At 42.0% G+C, this 19528-nt stretch overlaps 1 protein-coding gene across 3 annotated transcripts in view; it reads right to left on the minus strand.

The window, feature by feature from the left end:
• Window positions 1-19528, minus strand: part of kcc (solute carrier family 12 member kcc) — a 353291-nt gene that overhangs the window by 31979 nt on the left and 301784 nt on the right. For all 3 annotated transcript variants that reach the window (XM_084588671.1, XM_084588670.1, XM_084588669.1), the window contains 7 exons: window positions 13823-13969; window positions 13370-13424; window positions 4361-4491; window positions 3656-3891; window positions 3149-3357; window positions 2632-2787; window positions 2022-2120 (listed from right to left, as the gene is read on the minus strand). In XM_084588671.1, the coding sequence (XP_084444797.1) occupies window positions 2022-2120; window positions 2632-2787; window positions 3149-3357; window positions 3656-3891; window positions 4361-4491; window positions 13370-13424; window positions 13823-13969 (1033 nt within the window). The remainder of the gene's footprint in view (window positions 1-2021; window positions 2121-2631; window positions 2788-3148; window positions 3358-3655; window positions 3892-4360; window positions 4492-13369; window positions 13425-13822; window positions 13970-19528) is intronic.

Here is a 19528-nt window from a genome sequence, read left to right on the forward strand (position 1 = left end):
GGGCATCTATATATGTCGGGTGGAATTTTATGTAATCAGTATCTTACAGCTGTATGCTAATCAGTATGTTTGGGATATTTAGAGGCACAAATTAAAAGATTCGTGATTAAGCAAGTAGCAAAGGGCATATACGTGAAAGAAGATCTGCAACAAGCTGGCCAATGGGAGCCATTAACATTGTCGCATCACATCCTTATATAAGGATGGGTTCGGGTAAATTTTGGGTTCATGTTTTATCATTTGTAATGATCCCTAGGACATTACTGTACACGGATCACCACGTCACATTCGCCTACAACTGCTAAATAATTTATAATCGAATTTCTTTTCTCACCTGTTTCGGTTTCGGTTTCAACAGCTGAGCGATGGCTGTGACGTCAAAGTCGTCTAGGTAACGCGGGGGATGAAAATACAGCGATAGCGATATAATCGCTGTGTCATTTGAATTCACTACAATGGTAAAGCCAGCCTTTCTCAAAAACAGGAATCACTAAGAGTGAAGAATGAGCGATAATATCAGTTTTTTCATGCCGCACATCAAGACATGATTGTGACGTCACAGCCATCTCTCAGCGAAACTGGTGAGGAAAGAAAATTCAATTATAAATTATTTAGCGGTCAAAGGCAAAAACTGAGTGCGGATCGATATACAGGAATGACTCACACATCATTAACAAGAAGAAAAATGCCACCAAAATTTGGTGTCTATAGTCTTTTAAAGGTAGAGCTTAAGTGTCCCCTGAATTTTAACAGCGTTATACCCTTGAAGTTAAACATCAGTGACCTTGAAAATAAGCCCTTAGCAGATATAGATGAGCCAGGCTTATCACAAGCCAACTGTCATTTCTAGCTCCTGAGGAGTGTAGCTCATTGTGTGTCTTGTGGCACTCTAGTGTCCAGTTTGCAGAGAGCAGGGCTCGACCAACACAAAATACAGTGGTATTGGTCCTAAAAGGCTATTTCCGGCTCAAATTTTGCTTTAAAAAATGTGTTTTAGGGAGCTAACACACCAAGGATGCCAAAGAAAAAAATATGCAAACTACTTCTTTTGTTATTATGCATTGTAAATGCCCTATTTAGTCTGGTTTGGCAGAAGACCCTCAGTAAAATACCCTGGTTATGTCAGAGTGCACGACTTAAATTCACTGTCAGCATAGTACACAGAAGAGTGATGTGATAAAGATTTGAGAGAGTGCCTATACTGCTGCTAGCATGGGAGAAAATTAGGTCTCTGACTTTTGGGATGACAAGCATAGAACAAATTGTACACTACACGCCAGCATGCTGTAACCTAGTGCCTTCAGACTAAAATGTTTATGTGTGTGTGTGTGTGTGGGGGGGGGGGGGGGGGGGGGTTGGAGGTACTGCGATGTACCAAATGTCATTGAAAACTTTGATACAGCCAATTATTAAGGTGGCTAGTCTTTGCTCAGCTGCACAAAGTGATCTGTATTGAGTTTTGAAGTCAGCCCATCTCATCTCTGATAAATAATTAAGAAAACTATTGACATGTGGCACCTTTATTAATTTTTACTTTAGTCTCATGAAGATGCATTTCACAGTGGTGTACAGTTTCACAGCAATTTAAGTTGTTTAAATTTCAGTAATTCTTATTTTAGCCAAAAGATGTCCTTCACACCAGTGTTTCACAGTGGCGTACACGGTGGTGTGTACAGTGCTGTGTACAGTGTTCGAGGCATATTTTTCAATGACAAACAATGAAGATAATTTTCCTTAATCTTTGCAAAAGGTTCATAATATGTTTCCTAATTTAAATGGCATTTAGCCTGTTTTTTATTCAAGTATTCCAACTGCCAAGCTCAATTTCTCTCACATGTTCAACATGAGATAGTATACAAAACCTACCTACGAACAACTTAGGTATATCAATGCATTCTATACAGAGTAATGCTCTGATCAGGAAAGAGGAAGAATTTTTTTTTATTATGGTTTAAAGAATCCCAAACAACTTAATTTTTTTCTAGCTGTACAACTACTGCAATTCATGCCAGAAAGGATACAGACAATAGATGTAGTCAGCTGTGCAGCCAAGGTTCCAACAGGTATTGACTTTTGAGCATCAGCCAGGTCACCAGACCGATTTGATCCAGCCATAATGCCTTTCAGTGAAGAAACACACAATAGGAGTTACGAAAATTACAAACAAGATTCATGAAGCTTACACATTAAGCATCAGTGGCATTGTAATTTAATAGGAACACAGTCACTTTGAGTCACACCAGTTTTCAAGATAAACCATCTCTCTCTCTCTCACAAACGTGCACGCACGCACGCACGCACACACACACACATACACACATGCCATACATGCACATTAATCTGAACCATTTAAACTGCTAAATTTGGATTAGACTATGAAGAAGAAAGAGCATGCCTCTTCTTTTCAGTTTGAAAGAAAAGGTAGATTAAGTGTTCACATGAACTTCAGCAAAATTGCTTGCATCTAAATAAAAGTTTTGCAGTTACCAAAGATGCATTCTGAGTAAAAATAATGGCTCTAGATGTTATAATAAAGATCCATGAGTGAACTGCATTGCTAAATTACTGGTGGAAAACAATATCTATTGCCTACAAGACCTCAAGTCTGCACTTGGAAGCAAATTCACTCACCAGTGACTGAAGGGAAGAAGATGGCCACAAGAAAGGTGAAAGAAGTGGTGATGTCACACACAATCTGGATGTATGATTCACTCTTGGACGGGAAGTAAGATTCATCTGATGCTGAGAGTACTTCTCCTTTTTCCTTAAACATGACAGGAATGTTCTCTAAAGGAAACATAATCAAGAGGAGAAAAATTTAAGAACTTTTTCAATGAACATCACTTCATTTATCTTTGCATAGCCAAGTATGTAAGGTTGGCAAAGTTCTTCAGTTATTTATTTGAGTGAAAAGGCACTGCCAGAATATTGACGCAGGTCAATAAGTGAAAAATCTAGCAAAAATAGATTACATGCTTCAGACGTTATTAATATGTATACCATATAAAGAAGCAGATAAAGAGAAAATGTGCAGGTATGGTATTTAGCATGTACTACATAACTGAGTCACTAATGCCTAGGAAATGCTGTAGGAACTTGTTCCAGACACAAGCCTTAACAAAGTTGACTGAAGCTAGCAAAGACTCACCAAAGAAGGCATCACTAGCCAGACCGGGCAGTGCAGTGCGCAAGTGTGCCTCGTGTTCCTCAAAATAAGGGTAGCAGGTGTGGTCTTCCTCCATAGATTTATTTTCGTTCTCCTTGCAGAAGATGTGCCACAGTGAGTTGGAAACATTGCGATCCTTGGTGCAGTTGTAGTCACCTCCACTTAAAATGCGATCCCCCAGGACACAAACCCTGCAACCAAATGCGTGGTTAAAATTGACATGACCACTGAGGAGCCGGGCAAAGTTAGACATATTAACCAGTGACTGATCCATGATTTATTGCATGATATATTCGTAAAACTGTTGTACTGACAGGCTGAGGGAAAACTGGAGGTCCTCAACAAATACCCGACAGTGCACTGATGACACATATTCACTGCAAGTCAGGCAACTTAATGAAAACGTTAAAAATAAATATGCAGTTACATACGCTTTCCCCTATTTCACTTAGTATGTAACAAAACTGAGCAGTATTTGCTCAGACTTACTCGATGCCTGGCTTCCCAGCATAGTTGACGAAGGCTCCCACATACACAGAAGTGATGGAGATGAGAACACAAAACAGAGCGATGGGTGCAAGCTTCGAGACAAAGGCAACTCCAATGAACACCACGAAGGTCATCAGCACAAGCAGGATGGAGCCATAGGTGCGGAAGTTGTGGTACATGACCTCCTGGTCCTCCCGGAAGTCTCCGTAAAGGGACATCTCAGGCACCAGGTAGTTCTGAACAAAAAAAAGAAAGCATGGTGATGCAATAATCTAATGATGAGCACTCTCTAGAGGCACACATGTCTGAAAATAGGCAACTGCCTGAAAATAATCCTGAAATAAACAGATAAAGAAAAGCTTTAGCAAAAGTCCTTTTTTTTTTGCATTTCAGTGCTAAATTGTTCTGAAACTTTGAAAGTAAAAATCAGTTCACTGCTTTCACATACTACTATATGCATAGTGGGAGCCAAGGTATTGAAGCCATTGGGTTTATAAGAATAGTTGCATGCCATCAAAAGCATGTAAAAACAGCATTGTGATAGTGCTTCAACTACATAACCTTAGATACCTTTGAAAGCTATCACTAAATTACTTTATTTCCCCCCCCCCCTGTGAACGCTAGATGCATTTACCTCCTGCAACCCATCCCTCTATTATCTCATATGCAGATTTGTAACCAGTGGCAAAGTGAAAAAATATTTACCAAAAATATTTCAACAGCGCCAGTAATGTACATGGCTGCTGCCACAGTGGTCGCTAGGTAGAAGAGGATCCCTACAGCACCTCCAAACTCGGGACCAAGGGACCGTGAGATCATAAAATAGGAACCACCCGCTGCAAAAAAAAAACGTAATATAAGAAATTAGTGCCTCAATACAGTAAAAAACTTTAAGCACTGGATTCATTATAAAATTGTTTGCAATACGATTCAATTCTATTATCCATATCGAATGCATGCCTCCTGTTAAATTTAGCATCATTTGTATACAAAAATTGTTTACAATTATAGTGTAAACATGTCCGATGCTTGCAGACTGGAGAACCCTCCCGCAGTGATTATTAAGAACTGCTCCGGCATGGCGGCAATATATTTTGCATGTTTGTTCTAAAAATCTCTTAAATAATGAAGTTTGCCCATTGATTAGAAGCTGGCACGCGTCACACTGATACATAAAAACGGTCCATGAAATTCTGTTGGAAACTACAAGCCAGTTCTTGTTAACTAGTCTTTGCTGCTGTAAAATTATAAGCACATGGCCATAGAGTTGTATCCTGAATCCCTTCGGAAAACAATGTCCGAAGACTAAGCCAACATGGTTTCCAAAGTGGCCGTTCCCATCCTACACAGACACTTGAATATATTGGCGATGTAGCCCTCATAGTCGACAAACTGTTAGTAATGGACTGTGTATTCTTAGACTTTCACAAGGCATTCGATACAGTATCACAAAATCATTGTCTATTAAAAGTGTGAGGATATAACTTAGATGAAGGTGCATAACTTAGATTTCTGGTTACTTGTTATTAACGGCAGGAATAGTACTTCATCCAGAAGATATGTTCTAGTTGCTTCTGGTGTGTTGCAGGGTTTTATGCTGGGCCTTCTTTTTTGTATATTAATTACGTCACATCTGGTCTCCATTCATTGTTTCACATGTTCTCAGATGACTGTATTGTGTACAAGGCTGTCAACCACAAGAATGGTTTTATATCCTTGCAAACTAATTTAGCTGCTGTAATGGCCTGATGCCCAAATTGGGGAATGGCACTTAATGTTAAACAATTCATACATATGAATTGTACACAAAACAAGGTCTGTCAATCTACCAAAGGCTTTATATATATATATATATATATATATATATGTGATGTTGTTCTATACAAAGACACAAAAATGAAATATTTAGATGTACTTCTGTTGGCATAAATGAGCCAGACACAAATTATATTGTAAATGAAGCAGCATCTATTTTCAGTTTCCTACAGTGCAATTTTAAACGCTTTCCAAGTGACCTGGACATGAAGCTGCATTTTACATATGTACAATCAGTGCTTGGATATGCCTGCATTTGCTGGGAATCATACACAAAGCAACATTTTGATATCCTGGCAAGCCTTCAAAGCAAGACAGTTACATTTTTAAGTCGTAAGCATGACACACACACCAACAAAGCATGATTAAGAGGGGTGTGCAATTAAATATAAATCGATACCAATATGGGTAAAAAATGCCTTAAATATTGAAGTAAAGAAGCCAACAGTCGGCGAGGCCGAGGAAAGCGTTGGGGATGGTACTTTTATATCTTTTTTTTTTTAATGTTTACGTGGATAATCACAGAAATTGTTAATGTAATCTGATTAGGGGAAAGATGATTAAACACTTGATCAGCGAAAAAATAAGGAGACAGAAAATTAAAACTAGCAAACTTTGCTCGTCTTGCTTATTTCATAAATGACATGTAATTTGTGCATAAAATTAAACTAGCATTGCCTAGAAGCGTATACCCTACTGAAGAATCCAGGATACATTTTATACGGGATTCCATTACTGGTTTCTTGTGCAAGATGGACCTGCACGAAACTAGTTGGAGCAATCATATTGCTGCTGAATACAATTAGCTCCAATTAATTGTCTTTCAAACGGACCAGAAAAGATGTCCGAATTAACCAAAAGGTCTAATTATTCAATGGGCTTGAACAAACTGTTGAAAACCATTTGTATCACACTATCTTCATCTGATAAACATCTGCATGATAGTTGCCTGCATGCGAGATGAAACCTAAGTGAGAACGATGTTTTTTTCCAGGTTTAGTCAAGTGGTTCACTTTGTGCACTGTCGACAAAGGCCCCTTTTCATAAAACGATCCCATTACGTTTTGAGGATGCTTCAATGCATAATCCACGTGGTTAATCTTTGCGGTGAAGCGCCCAGGGTGACGGAAGTGCGGAGAATTTGAAATTTTTCAGTGTATTTGGTCATTTTCGATTATTTGTAAATAAGTTGTAAATTACACTCCTTAGTCACAAAATTCTGAATATCAGTTTTTTCAAATGTCGCTCACCCCTAATAATTAATACTAAACAATCAGTCAAGTGGCCTGATTTAGAAGATTGTCGAATACATCATCACAAATTTTTTCAGAGCATTTTCCATTGTGAAAATGGTATAGATAGAGATTAGTATTATATGAAGCCGCCCAGATATATATTGCAAAGAAGGACAAAGTCTTCAAGGTCAACAAGTTTTCATTTAGAGTGATCCTTTTTGTCATGGTTCTTTGCTCGAACAATTTATCAGCGGAATGCTTTATCGCCTGAAATTGTTTAAATCTCATCAAACAATGCATTTTTCCATTCGTTTGAATGCTTTTTGTTTGTGCATTGTGTTCACTTATATACAATGCATTAAGGCTATGTACATACTGAATAAATAAAAAATAATTTCTTCAAAAATGTTAATTACATTGTCAGACTAATAGCAGCACCTTCAAGGTCGTAAAAAGCACTGTGAAGTTCCCATGCATTACACTCCTTATTTGCATGCTATGCAGGCTGGACCAATGGAGATAACTAAACTCAAGAACTGCTCAGCACTGACAAACCAGACATGACAACAGTAGTGAGCAGCAGAATTTGTTCCTGCTTTCAGCAATGAGCAAGCAAATAACTTTTTCAATTTATTTGTTTCTAAACTGTTTTACTAGCTGCTTGAATGTAATTTATGCACCAATGACAATATGAGTAGCCAGTTCCTGAAAACTATGGTCTTTCAAGAGTTAGAAATTTGTATTGAAGACTGTGTCACCAAAAGTTGCCTGTAATAACTCTGACCCCAATAACCATATGATGGAAGTCATATGGCTCATGAATATGCAAAGAAATTTAGTTTCCGAGTGTATAAGAACAATACAAGACCACCTTACCTAGCAATTATGGAGTGCAACAGGTGTCTGCAGCTGTGTGCTTTGTATTTCACAAACTCCACTGTATGACTAAATAAGAGCTACAATGCCATTTTAGAGCGATGCCTCTACTACTCGAGGTACCAACCCAGAAAACGTCTCATTCTGTCAACCTGACCTCCAAGCTCAGCCAATGCCAAACTGGCACTTAGCCTGTCTAGTGACAAGCCTCACTAGTACAGTATGCTATGCTTTACTAATTATGCATCATAATAATTTAGTCAATTAGCAAGTTATTAAAATTGAGCTTTATGGCACATTAAGTCATACATAGTTAGATAGCTTATGTCGAGTATAACTACCATGGACTAATTGCAGGTGTTAACTACCATTATTTAGTTAATTGCAATGAAAAACAAACTTCATTCTATAGGATCAGAGCATTTACTGTTGGATAGCTTATATCGATTACAACTGCACTACACTGAATGTATGTCTTAATAAAATACCTTCAATTAGGTAATTTTTATTAAAATTGAACTTTTTGCTACAGCAGCAAGTCATCATTGGATAGCTTATATCGAGTACAACTGAACAACACTCATTGCAGGTGTTAATTAAGTAGTGCTAATTAGTTTACTGTAATTGAAAATATAAGTGTATGCTAAAGCATGAAATTATGTACCATTTAACAGGTCTCAGCAAGCAGAGTCCAAAAACAAATGCGAAACCCCAAAAAATCATTCAAAACCGAGTTATCGGCTAACTTGGTTCAACCATCGTTAAACCGATGTCATTTCTGTTTTAAAAAATGGCAGTGGTTTCATCCAAGCACAGATACTGAACCTATAACAAGACTATTTCCAACACTTCTACCAAGTTAAATAACCAGTCATCTTAAGCCCTGCTGTGACGGTGCAGTGGTTAGGGCCTTCGACTGCTGTGCCCAAGGATGCGGAATCGAATCCTGGCCATGGCGGCCACTTTTCAATGGAGGCGAAAAGCAAGGAGTTTGTGTGCTATGCAATTTCATTGTACGTAAAGAACCGAAGGTGGTCAAAATTTCTGAAGCCCTCCACTACAGTGTCTCTTATAGTCCGAGTCACATTGGGACGTTAAATCCCCATAAACCAAAGCAAACCAAACCATTCATCTTGATTTTACTAACTGAAAATTATATATGGTGCTTAACATCCCAAAACAACACTGGCTATGACGGACTCTGCAGTGGAGGTCTGACTGATTTTAGCAACCCTTGGGTTCTTTAATGTGCACTGACATCGCATATTACATAGACCGCCTGCATTTCGCCTCCATCTGAAAAGTGGCTCCCATAGCCGGCGTCGAACTAGCATCCTCAGATTCATCAGTAGAATGTCCTAAACACTGAGCAAACTGCCGTATGGCACTACTAAATGAAAACATTGCACTTTCAAACATATGCCACATGTGCCCCGTAGAAAAATGCGCCACCACTTTGCACAACAACCAAGTCACAGCACATAGAATCAAAACCTTCGAACGCAAGTACTCAAGAGTGTCTATATTATGTGTCCTGTAAAGAGAGGCTGAGAATTTATGTTATACCAGGTGTTTCTTTAACTGTTTACAGGTGGTTATTTTAAAACCCATGAGAGATATGTTGGTGTGGACTATGCAGGTAGGTTGTACAGCAAGGCGGACATTAGGTACGCAATTGAGTTCAGCGACAAACAATTAAAAAAAATGAACTACTCAACTTTTAAATTTTTGGTGCCCGGCATGATATGAAGGTATTGAGGCCATCAACCCTAAAGCTGAGCCCAGTTTCTACCGTTAACTGCTTCTACGGCGTAAAAAGAAACTGCTTCTGTGTTTGCCGTATTCGAAATGCAAGCAGTGCCACTTTAATATGTGCATTGTGGGAAGACAACTTTACGAGCTAAAAATGTGTATATTTCACGTTAAGGGATGATGGCACCCGGAGACACGACTTTTTTTTTGGGGGCGAATACCTCAACTTCTACTCAATATAAACAAATTTTCACACCTATTTAAATGTTTCTACTTGTTCCACATGAAACCTCTAACAGAACTGAATAGCATGAACTTGATAAAAAAAAATTAAAACAATTTTTTTTACTTTGGTCAGGGAATATTTAAAATAACTTCGTTCTAGAGCGACGAAAGTACTCTGACATCTTCTTTGCAACACAGGGTTTTGACTGAACCAAAAGAAATAAATTTGTTAACTGCATTCCTGAAATACAATTTATTTTATGTTTTACATTATAACTAGGGGGCTTTTGGATGGAGAAACTAGCAAATAAAAAAAGTTTTCAGTAGAACGTTATGTTGTTGGTTCAGTCTCTGCAATGACCACTCAGGAATTATTGACTGAAGTTTCAAATCAAAGAATTTATTCACTGCCGAGAAAATGTTCCCAATTCAAGTCGAAACAGCTTTTCCAGAAATCTTGTTTTTAAGATTTAACTCCTCGACCATCCGTCTAATATGCACCTGGGGGTAGTCTGGAGGATCATCTGCATCAGATTTCTTTCCAAAACCTTTTCTGGCACTTTCCTTGGCCTTCCGTCGTTTGCTCTCAGCAGAGACCCGAAACTCAGCCTTCACTATTTGAGCATTGTCAATCCGATTGAGGGCTACTTTGCAAAACACTCCCAGTCAGATACCTAGGGCCTCAAGAACTTGCTTCTTTGCTTTGTTGCCATCATTGTAGAAGCTAACTGCATCATACACAGCTGCTTTTACTGTGCAAAAGTCTACAAACGTTGTTTTCGGGCACCTACTCCTGATCAACCTATTGATAGGCTCTTAGCATTCTGCGTGCGTCTATGAGGGCTCTTCCTGAGCAGCTCAAGTGTTGCAAGAGCTTGAAAAGCTTGCCTGATGGTTGTCATCACTGCTTCCGGAAGAGAGTGTTTGAGTTAGTAAGGTTCTGGAGAGCCTAGAGCGAGGCTATGGTTGTAGCCGCACCATGAAGATTGCCCTGATGGTCACAGGGCATGAATCAGATTTTCACCAGTGGAAATCTTGTGAAAGTTTATTGCCCCCAGTGCATTTCTCATTGCTTCAAGGCTGTGGGTGTTTTCTCAAATGGCTTTCCCATAATAATACTCAAGTGAATCAATATCCTTTTCTGTCAGTCGTCCCTTGCCACACAGAGCTTTGCCATATTCCAGAGTTTCTCCCTTCAGACACTTTTTGATGTTTCAAAGCCTTGTTCCCGTCCTCTTCTACACATGACCAATGCATTTGTGTTTCTCTACTTCGTGGTCATTGGTTTTAGCCTCCCTAACAGCCAAGAAACCTTTACTGTCCCCGTCCCCAATGTATGTCGTGTACTTGAGCCAACGGGTCTGGAAAGAGCGAGTGAAAAAACCTTGACTGCACCACTGGATTCTATAGCTTCACTGGAACCAGTGTGTGTGATGTTGCAAAGCTGTCTGTTTTCGTTTAATCAGTGCGTTGACTGCTAGCACAAAGATGACAAAACTTACTCTCAGTTTGACAGTCCAAAACTTTATCTGTGTCAGTCAAAATAGTTGTTGTAATGCCATACAATAACGAATACCCTCACTTCATCCAGGTGCCATCAACAGTTACCGCAATACTGTCTTAAGATGCTAACAATTTCACTTCGTCTGTGGCGGCTTGCATACTTTCTTCCGCAGTCTTATGTATGGCCTCCAGAATTTTCTGGTTGAATTTCATCTTCGTAGGTGGCGGAGGCATGTTCATCAAAACACAATGCAGTGCGCCCCTTTCTCTATCTTTGCCAATTGAGCGCAACGTGTATGAAAATCTAACATTCACTTCATGAGCTCCTCCAAGAAATGTTGAGATTTGAAAAATGCTCTCTTTACCGCAAAAATCACATGTCGTTTTCATTACTGATGCGAGACCACTACACTGCCCCAAGTCTCCTCCAAGTTGAAGTCTGCCCTTTCCACATACCTTGCATCCTGCAACTTTGGCTAGAAACTGTTGGAAGAGAGCAATGTCTATCAAACGGTATCCAGTACATTCACCACCACCAATATCAAAAGAGGTTTCGTGCACGACGCCACCGACTTTCGCGGCGCTTCCACTTGCAGCTGAGGACGCACGACGTACGTGATGGCAAACACGGACGTACTGATTCCCGCAAAACTTGCGCTTCTTTATTGAATTGGCTGAGAAGCGAAGCATCCTTGCCTTTCCACATGGTTAGAGAACACAGAATAGTTGTATACGTTTTGCGGTCACACAAATTTAGAAGCACAATCACATCGATCAGCGGCGCAGCGTTTCACAGCGACAGGGCGACAGCGTTCACAGAAAACAAACGCGCGTCGCGCTCCCGCGCTTTTCGTGTGCATCACAGTGCCACTACCGGCAAATACTTCAACTACTAAAATAGAAAAAACTACTGAAATAGAAAAAGTAGTCTTTCATTTGTTATTTCTACGATTATGTAAATACTCGTTTTATGAGTTCTAATAATTTATTTAGAGTGAAAACTGCGACAAGCCACGCCCACTTTCATGAGTGGGTGGTGGTGGGTGTGCATCGCTTGGGGAGCAACCGAGCAACTACGCGAATGCCACTTTCCTATTCTCCATATGAGGAAGTGTTTTTTGGTTTTAGTTTTGAAAAAAAAAAAAAAAAAGCGTTTTCTTTTGGACACATGTTCAGTACTATCCATTCTTAAAAATTTCGAACTGCATTGTCTATAAAGAACATTTAGAAGCTGAACTCATATTTTATGTTGATGGACTTCAGTTTATTAATATCATGTTGACCCTAAAATCAAAAGTAGGAAGTTTATGAGTTAATTATAGTCAATTAATCGCTTATTCACTGAGCTCTATCATACAAAGTCGCCTTACTGTACAATCTGCTTGTACATATCGCACCGATGTATCTCTCGCAGGGTTTAAAATAACGATCTATAGACAGTTAAAAAAAAATGGCAGTAGTTTAGCTCTGGTTAAACCTGGCAAGTTGCGCAAGCAATACTGCAATGGTTGCGCTTAAGGTTCGGCATGCAGTGTAGCTGCGGGTGTAGCTTCCGTTTTGCTAGCCGTTGTTCACGTTCTTCACGAAGAGTCGGACACGACTGAACGCCTGAACTGAACTGAACTGTTCACGTTCTTCAGCAGTCTCTTCAGCCCGTTGCCGTTTTCTGGCTTCGGCACATCGCCGATGCTTCTCCTTGCATGACCGCATAGTAACTGATTTACCCCGACGCGAACTCCTATTTCTATCTTCCCACTCTCACTCCTGTTAGCGATAGTCTTTTTATTACTGCGCAATTCCTTACTCTAGGCGGCGGCTGTCCGCCGCTTGGACCCTGAGTGGTGCGTCCCGACCACCGCTTTGGCGCACGTGCCTGGATTTCGACGCGCGCATGCAACATCGGACCTTGCGACCTTGCTCGCATCGCATGCGGTGAGAGAGTGCGATCTGGGGAACGCCAGGAGTGCAAAGAAAGTGCGTGAGGACAGTGAGCGGTGCGTCAGTACGGAGAGCGGACGCTTGAAAACTGTGTGAACGTGCCTGTACCCTTCCTCCCTTCCCTTATGGTTCAGGAGTCGACGCAGCAGGGGCTCAAGGTCAAGCGTGGCGTCCGCCGGGGATACGCGACGGCTCAAAATCTGGCGCAGTATTGCTTACGCAATAAAACACCCGCGGTGTTCCTTGCATGCCATCATTGAAGAATAACAGCTCCTAGTTAGGATATACATTGGGTCAGCAATTAGCACTACATTTCCACATGAAGCTTCCAAAACTTTGCATAAAATAAAATTAAGCTGAACGGACTTACCGGGTACAATTCCATTTGTTGCAATAGCACTCAAAGAAATACAGGTCGTAAATGTCTGCAAAAAAATCGCAAGCAGAGAAAAGAAACATTCAAAATTTCGATATGAAAACAGCAGAATAACGAGTAGTTACACCCTAATTCTAAAGTATCAGCGTGTTTTGGGGTGTCAAAGGCTGTCATGTCAAACATCACTGCGATCGAAAGAGCAGAGCACAAGACAACATGCATTAAATATATGTTTGCCGCTGGGCCTCGCGATTCGTATTGGCTACCTTCACTACACTTCAAGCCCGTCCACGTTTTTTGGCTTCGCCGCAGCAAGACCATGCATGCTGTGAAGCCAGCTTGCCAATACCATGAGAAAAAAAAATAATGTGCAATAAACACGGCGAACGGGACAGGGAGGTGACAGTGAAAGGGGTGGTCAGCGATGAAGGCAGGCGGTTAACTTACCACGCAACAGCACATGAAGACGGTGAGGAAGGCGACGGGAACGCCGGCTGTGCCGACGATCCATACGAGACGGATGAAGAAGATGACACCGAATATGTTTTGAATGCAGGGGAAATAAACACCCGCCAACGTCCCAAGATTGGCTTTCTGTAATAAAAGAAACGCACGGTGAGCAACGAGCGCTGCAGTAGCAGCACGTTCATACCAAGCTTTAGAGGTTTATCAGGGAAGGCGGACCTGAGAGAACGCCGTAATAATAAACTCGCTCAATCGCCGCAGACCACATCATGGTTCACGGTTGTGAAAAGAAGGTCACGAGTCCTAGATCCATGGGTGTGACCGTGTGTAAGACCCACCAAACAGGAAGTGCGTTCTTCGGCCACAAGAAATTCATAACCAGCGACGTTTGAGATGTTTATTAGAGCTGTTGATGCAGGAATCCACTTACATATTTTCGCCTTTCTTTGTCTGCCCCCAACTCGAGGATAATGACTAGCTCAACTGGGCCACTATCACATGACTCGTGCTGACAGAAGGCGGTTGAAATAGATGTGAAAGAAAAGATTCAATAAAACACGGGTTGCAGTGGTCACGTCCACCCACGCGACTGCTGCAGCAAAAGGGACGCCCAAGAAACCACAAGAAAAAACGATTGAAATAATAGGTGCGCCGCAGCAGCCACGACACCAAAGCGATCGGAAACTTGCATAGAGGACTCTTGTTGATGTGATGGTTACTTTGCAGTTAGTGCAATAATAGCAGCAACCGCGTTGCTAACAATCGGCGCGAATGAGCTTTGAAAGCTGCATTCATGCTTTACTTCAGTGGGGTAATGTAGGCGCAACATGGATTAGAACGCACAGTTTCTTTATTTTATTTTTCGGGTTGTCTCCACAGTTTTCGACATCGCTCGCGGCACCCGCCGTGTAGCCATATTCGCCCATTTTGTGGCAACATCCGTTGATCAGCTTCCGCCGCAAATGCTTCTACCTGGGCACACAGTGCTCAGGTATGAGGAACATGCAAGGGATTAAAGCTATTAAATCTCGTTCAAAAATCAAACTGAGTTTATACTTCAGCTTCGAAGATGCAAAGTCACTAAAAGAAGACCTTATCTCAGGCAACCATGTTTTTTTTTTTTTTTTAATACCCGTTGCACATCCACAGATATACTACAGATGTACCTCCCAAAATGTTTAACGTGCAGAGTATGTTTCTCAGCGACCACATTTAGGCTATTATATATACGCCTAGCGGATGTCCCTTTACCCTCGGAATGGAGATCCACAGAGCACCACCAAATAACTTATCGCGCAAAAACTCTACCAGCAGTTGGGCAAAACACAAGCACGCGCGAAAAATATTCCTGACCCCTTTTGCATATTCTGAAAAGGTGAAGAACAAATTTCAGGCCAGTAAGCTGAGCATAAAGGAGGCTGTTCGCCAGGGCACGTGCCGATGTTTCGACATCGGACTAGCGGAAATTACTATTACTTATTTCTTGATTAAATAAAAATCAAGGACACAGAAAACAATGAGTCACAGAAGCACTGTGAAACCCGAAAACGCACTGCAACAGTGACAGTGTATTTCAATGAGCTAGTGTGGTATATCCCCGCACGACGCCCTCCTGTCTGAACCAGTGACACTTGCCGGTCGAACGAGGTTATATTTCATTCAATTCTAAACTTTGGAACAAAAAAAAAGAAAAAAAAAAAGAAATCCGAGTGATGGCATCCTGTTGCTAATATTTTTTGTTTAAAAAATGCCGCTATCCATTCTTTCCGCTCTGCCATCTTTGCACGAACATAATGCAAATGTATTAGATAGAAACGCGCGTGCTTCTTCAAGAAGGCACCGACAAATCCGTTCCGAACCCCTTTCATGGGGTTTCTTTGGTATATAGTGCAGCATACATCGGCACGAGTCGCAGTTGTATCCTTATGATGGCACAGACAGCCCGCCTAATTTGTGCTTATGTGTGTACGTTCACAAAAATGTCGTCCGTTAGCGTCTTGGTGATGTAAACGTAGTGTCGTTCTGATCATATCGAAATTTTTATGTCAGGTAGATCTCTATATATGCTAACAGATTATCTCTTGCGAATGATCACGCAGGTGTTCCATGAAGGTTACAATACGATGCTAGATATTGAGACCATCTGTGGACGTCCTCAAAATATTTCTTTCTCTGGGACAGAAAACGAACCCCCCCCCAAAAAAAATAAGTAAAAAGTACGCTTCTCACTCGAGAGAAATCGTTTACTGTCGGGGAAATTCCCCCTGTCGCATCGCTTCGAACCGCACAAAAGCCATGATCCCATGTTTTCTTAGGTAATACGTAGTTAATTGTACTCGTGGAAAACAAATACGAAAGTGAATCACTGCATTCCCAGCGCATATGTTTAACCATGCCGTGCTAAACATACATGCCAAAATTACTTTTGAAAAGGAATTAAATTACATTACTAATTACTTTGCTGGAAATCGCAGAAAAGTAATTAAATTATATTACTCATTACTGCCAAAACGTAATGAAATTACATTACAATTACTTCTACTGAGTAATTCAATTACTTTTAAATTACTTTCCGGTCCCCGCCTATGCAAAAACTAAGTAAAGCTAGTAATAAAACAGCAACTTGTTCTCCAGACGCGAAGCATACACATTATTTCGTTTTCCCGCCAAATTCCATCCCAGAGAGCTATTCATTTCCTCTTTTCCAATAGCACTTGCCATTACAAAAATAAGACAATAGCAAAAAAAAAAAAAAAAGCAGAAGCATGGTCGAACGATCGTGAAATGACCAGCGAACCCAGCGTCTCGCTGGCCCGGAGCTGTCTCCGCCATTTGAAGGCCCGAAGAAGCTAGGTTATTTATTGCTTCCGCAGTCCCAAGAATCGACGTCGGTACCTTGTGCTCACTAATGCTCAAGCCACGGTGGCTCACGCCATGGACCCTTCCGCTTATCTCCCCCAACTCAACCCTCCCTCACCCCGTGGTGACGAGTGTAACCAAGCACCACTGTGCCCTAGCCGACGCAACAGTGAGTGCCACTGCGCCGCGCTCCCAACTAGTTTTCAACTCCAGCCTTCTTGCACCATCTGTCCCTTCGGCATTTTCTTGGCGCCTTGTATCCTGCTGCTTGGAGAATTGTTTGGGAGACACCCTGCTACACACGAGGTCTCAAACGCACTGTTCTGCTCAATTCTGTCTCCTTTTGCCGATCCTTTACGCTGGCTTCGGCTTGCCGCATGTCGTTCCTGCTTTCGCGACACTCTACTTTGTTGTCTATTGAAGGAGTAGTGGCGCACTTAAGTAAAAGTAATTTCGGAAGGAATTAATTACTTTTGCTGCGAAATTACTACCAAAAAGTAATTCATTACATTACTAAATTACCGAACCGAAAAAGTAATTACATTACAGATTACTAAAAAGTAATTAAATTACAGCAATTTCATTACTGTAATTCAATTACTGCCATGTCTGGTACTAAATGCAGAACGCAACATGATCCGCATAAAAAAGGTAAACAGTTTACGAAGGTTTATCGTTCTTCAATTTTACTCCTTCGCAGTTAAGATAATGCAGCTAATGGGGCACGCTTCCCTACAGGAGCAGACATTGTAGCATCCTCTGCCGCAAACGTCGTCTAGCTTGTTCCCCTACAAAGTCGGAGATTCTCATACTATACGACCCCATAGACGCCGACATAGACAAAGCGGCTCTCCTCCCCCATCTTCGTGGCCCTTGAGGACGGGTGCTAGAAGTTGACAAGGTCACAAGGTCCACATGCTCAGCATCCTAATAACAACGGCAAGAATACTGCCAAGGCATACAAGGTTATCCTCAACTTACCCCGTCATACATCCAATGACGGCTTTTTTCACATCGGCGCCCATAACTCCATGACCGAGCTCACGGAAGCCCACCGCTCAGCCCAGTTGGAACGAGTATTCTCAGCCCTCACCAGCCGCAGCGTCTTTGCTCACATCCATCTCTCGCCTCTCGGCCCCCGCTCTACATAACATGCACTTCACCGTGCAATAGACAGCGTCCTCGTAGTGTATCCTCTAACTAAGAATATATGCATCTAGAGCACCACGTCGCTCTCCACAAGACACACGCGGAAGCTCTTCAGCATCTGCTTCTAGCCAGAGACCGTCTACGTAGACGCAGCCTCATACCTCCCCTGCCAAGCGTTCGCGCTCAACGCTGTCTCCAGTTCCCTGCAGCAGGTCACGGCCGGCACTACTACCGCCTCCACTTCTCTGGGGGCGACGGTTGCCTTTGTCATATATATTACCCCTGCCTCCACCATCTCCAGCGAATCAATAAATAAGCCATCCGAAACTTCGCCCACAGTCAAATCTCTGGCCTAGCCCCCCGGTTGCTCACCTCCTACTCCCTCCTCCTCCCAGTCACCCCATCGAATTAATATCGGTCCGCGCTCACACGGGTCACCAGGTAACGAAGCAGCTTAATCATTTGGCCTGCCGCCGCCTGAGGGAATACTGGCGAGCAGGTGGTCTCGTATCACGAAATCTCTCGGAATTATCACAATCAGCGAACCATCTTCACCCTCCTCACAAGTCTCTGACAAACTACAACAGGTGACGTGGCGCCAGCTTGAGTACCGCACGTTCCCATCTCCTGCTTTCTTAGCTTTGGCCCACTCAGGACTGTTCTTGCCACAGTGCACCCTCTGAACGACCGCTGGGCACCGTAGTCTCCCATCGCTCGAGGTCGGAGGGTTACCCAGTGGCTGGAGGGTGGAACTCCAAGCATTGAAGCATAATGGGATTGAAATCAGCTTTAAGTGTCCCACACAGGGTGCACTGTGGCAAGAACAGTCCTGAGTGGGCCAAAGCTAAGAGAGCAGGAGACGGGAACGTGCCGTTAGAAGAGAAACCGTAAGCTGGAGCTTGCTTTGTGGTTTTCTCACGGAGCGGAGAGAAGATGCAACGCAGCTAAAGCTACGCAAGTAGTCCGCAAGAAAAAGAAAAAAAGGGAGGCGTATCGCTACGCGCTTGTTTTGTGGCCGAGTGGTTCCTGCAGAAACAGGCTCTATTCCCAGCATACACGTTTGAAATAACTTGCTTCGCATGCCTAGACATCTTTGCAGTGCGGATCTTATAGAAAAAATGCGTACCGAAGAACCATTTTCTCAAAAAGAGATGCGCAGCGCGGAGAGCACAGCCAGTGCCGTCTAGTGGCACAGCTGGCAAGGTTGCGAGGCAGCGAAAACGCGACACGAACGAAAACAACATAAAAAAAACATACAATTTCACCGAATCCGATCCTTTCTCTCTAAAAAATGTACTCTTTATGAAGTTGATGGCAAATGTAAGATGTATTAAGCTTGCAGACAAAATAACTATTATTTCCTCTCGTCAAGAGCAGACACTATTTTTCATCGCGGATGCGGAGAGCGCAAACAAGAGCTGTAGCTTTGGCAGTGTTGCACTTGATGTATGAAACGGAGTATAGGCCCGCTCATGGAGGTGCCACCATCTGTAGCTTGCCTAACGCCTTGCAGTAGCGATGCCGTGTGCACGTTCTCGTAATGCCCCAGGCCTGTCCGAACGAGTGCTTTGAAAACGATTTCCGGGGGTCGCTTATCAAGACCTGGATTTTAAAAAAAACAACAACAAAGACAATAAAGAAACATTTCAACAAAATACTTTGTAAGCCGGAGAACCGATA

This window comes from Amblyomma maculatum, chromosome 1 (assembly GCF_055883805.1).
Source record: "Amblyomma maculatum isolate TAMU_Amacu chromosome 1, ASM5588380v1, whole genome shotgun sequence".
Lineage (NCBI taxonomy): Eukaryota > Metazoa > Arthropoda > Arachnida > Ixodida > Ixodidae > Amblyomma > Amblyomma maculatum.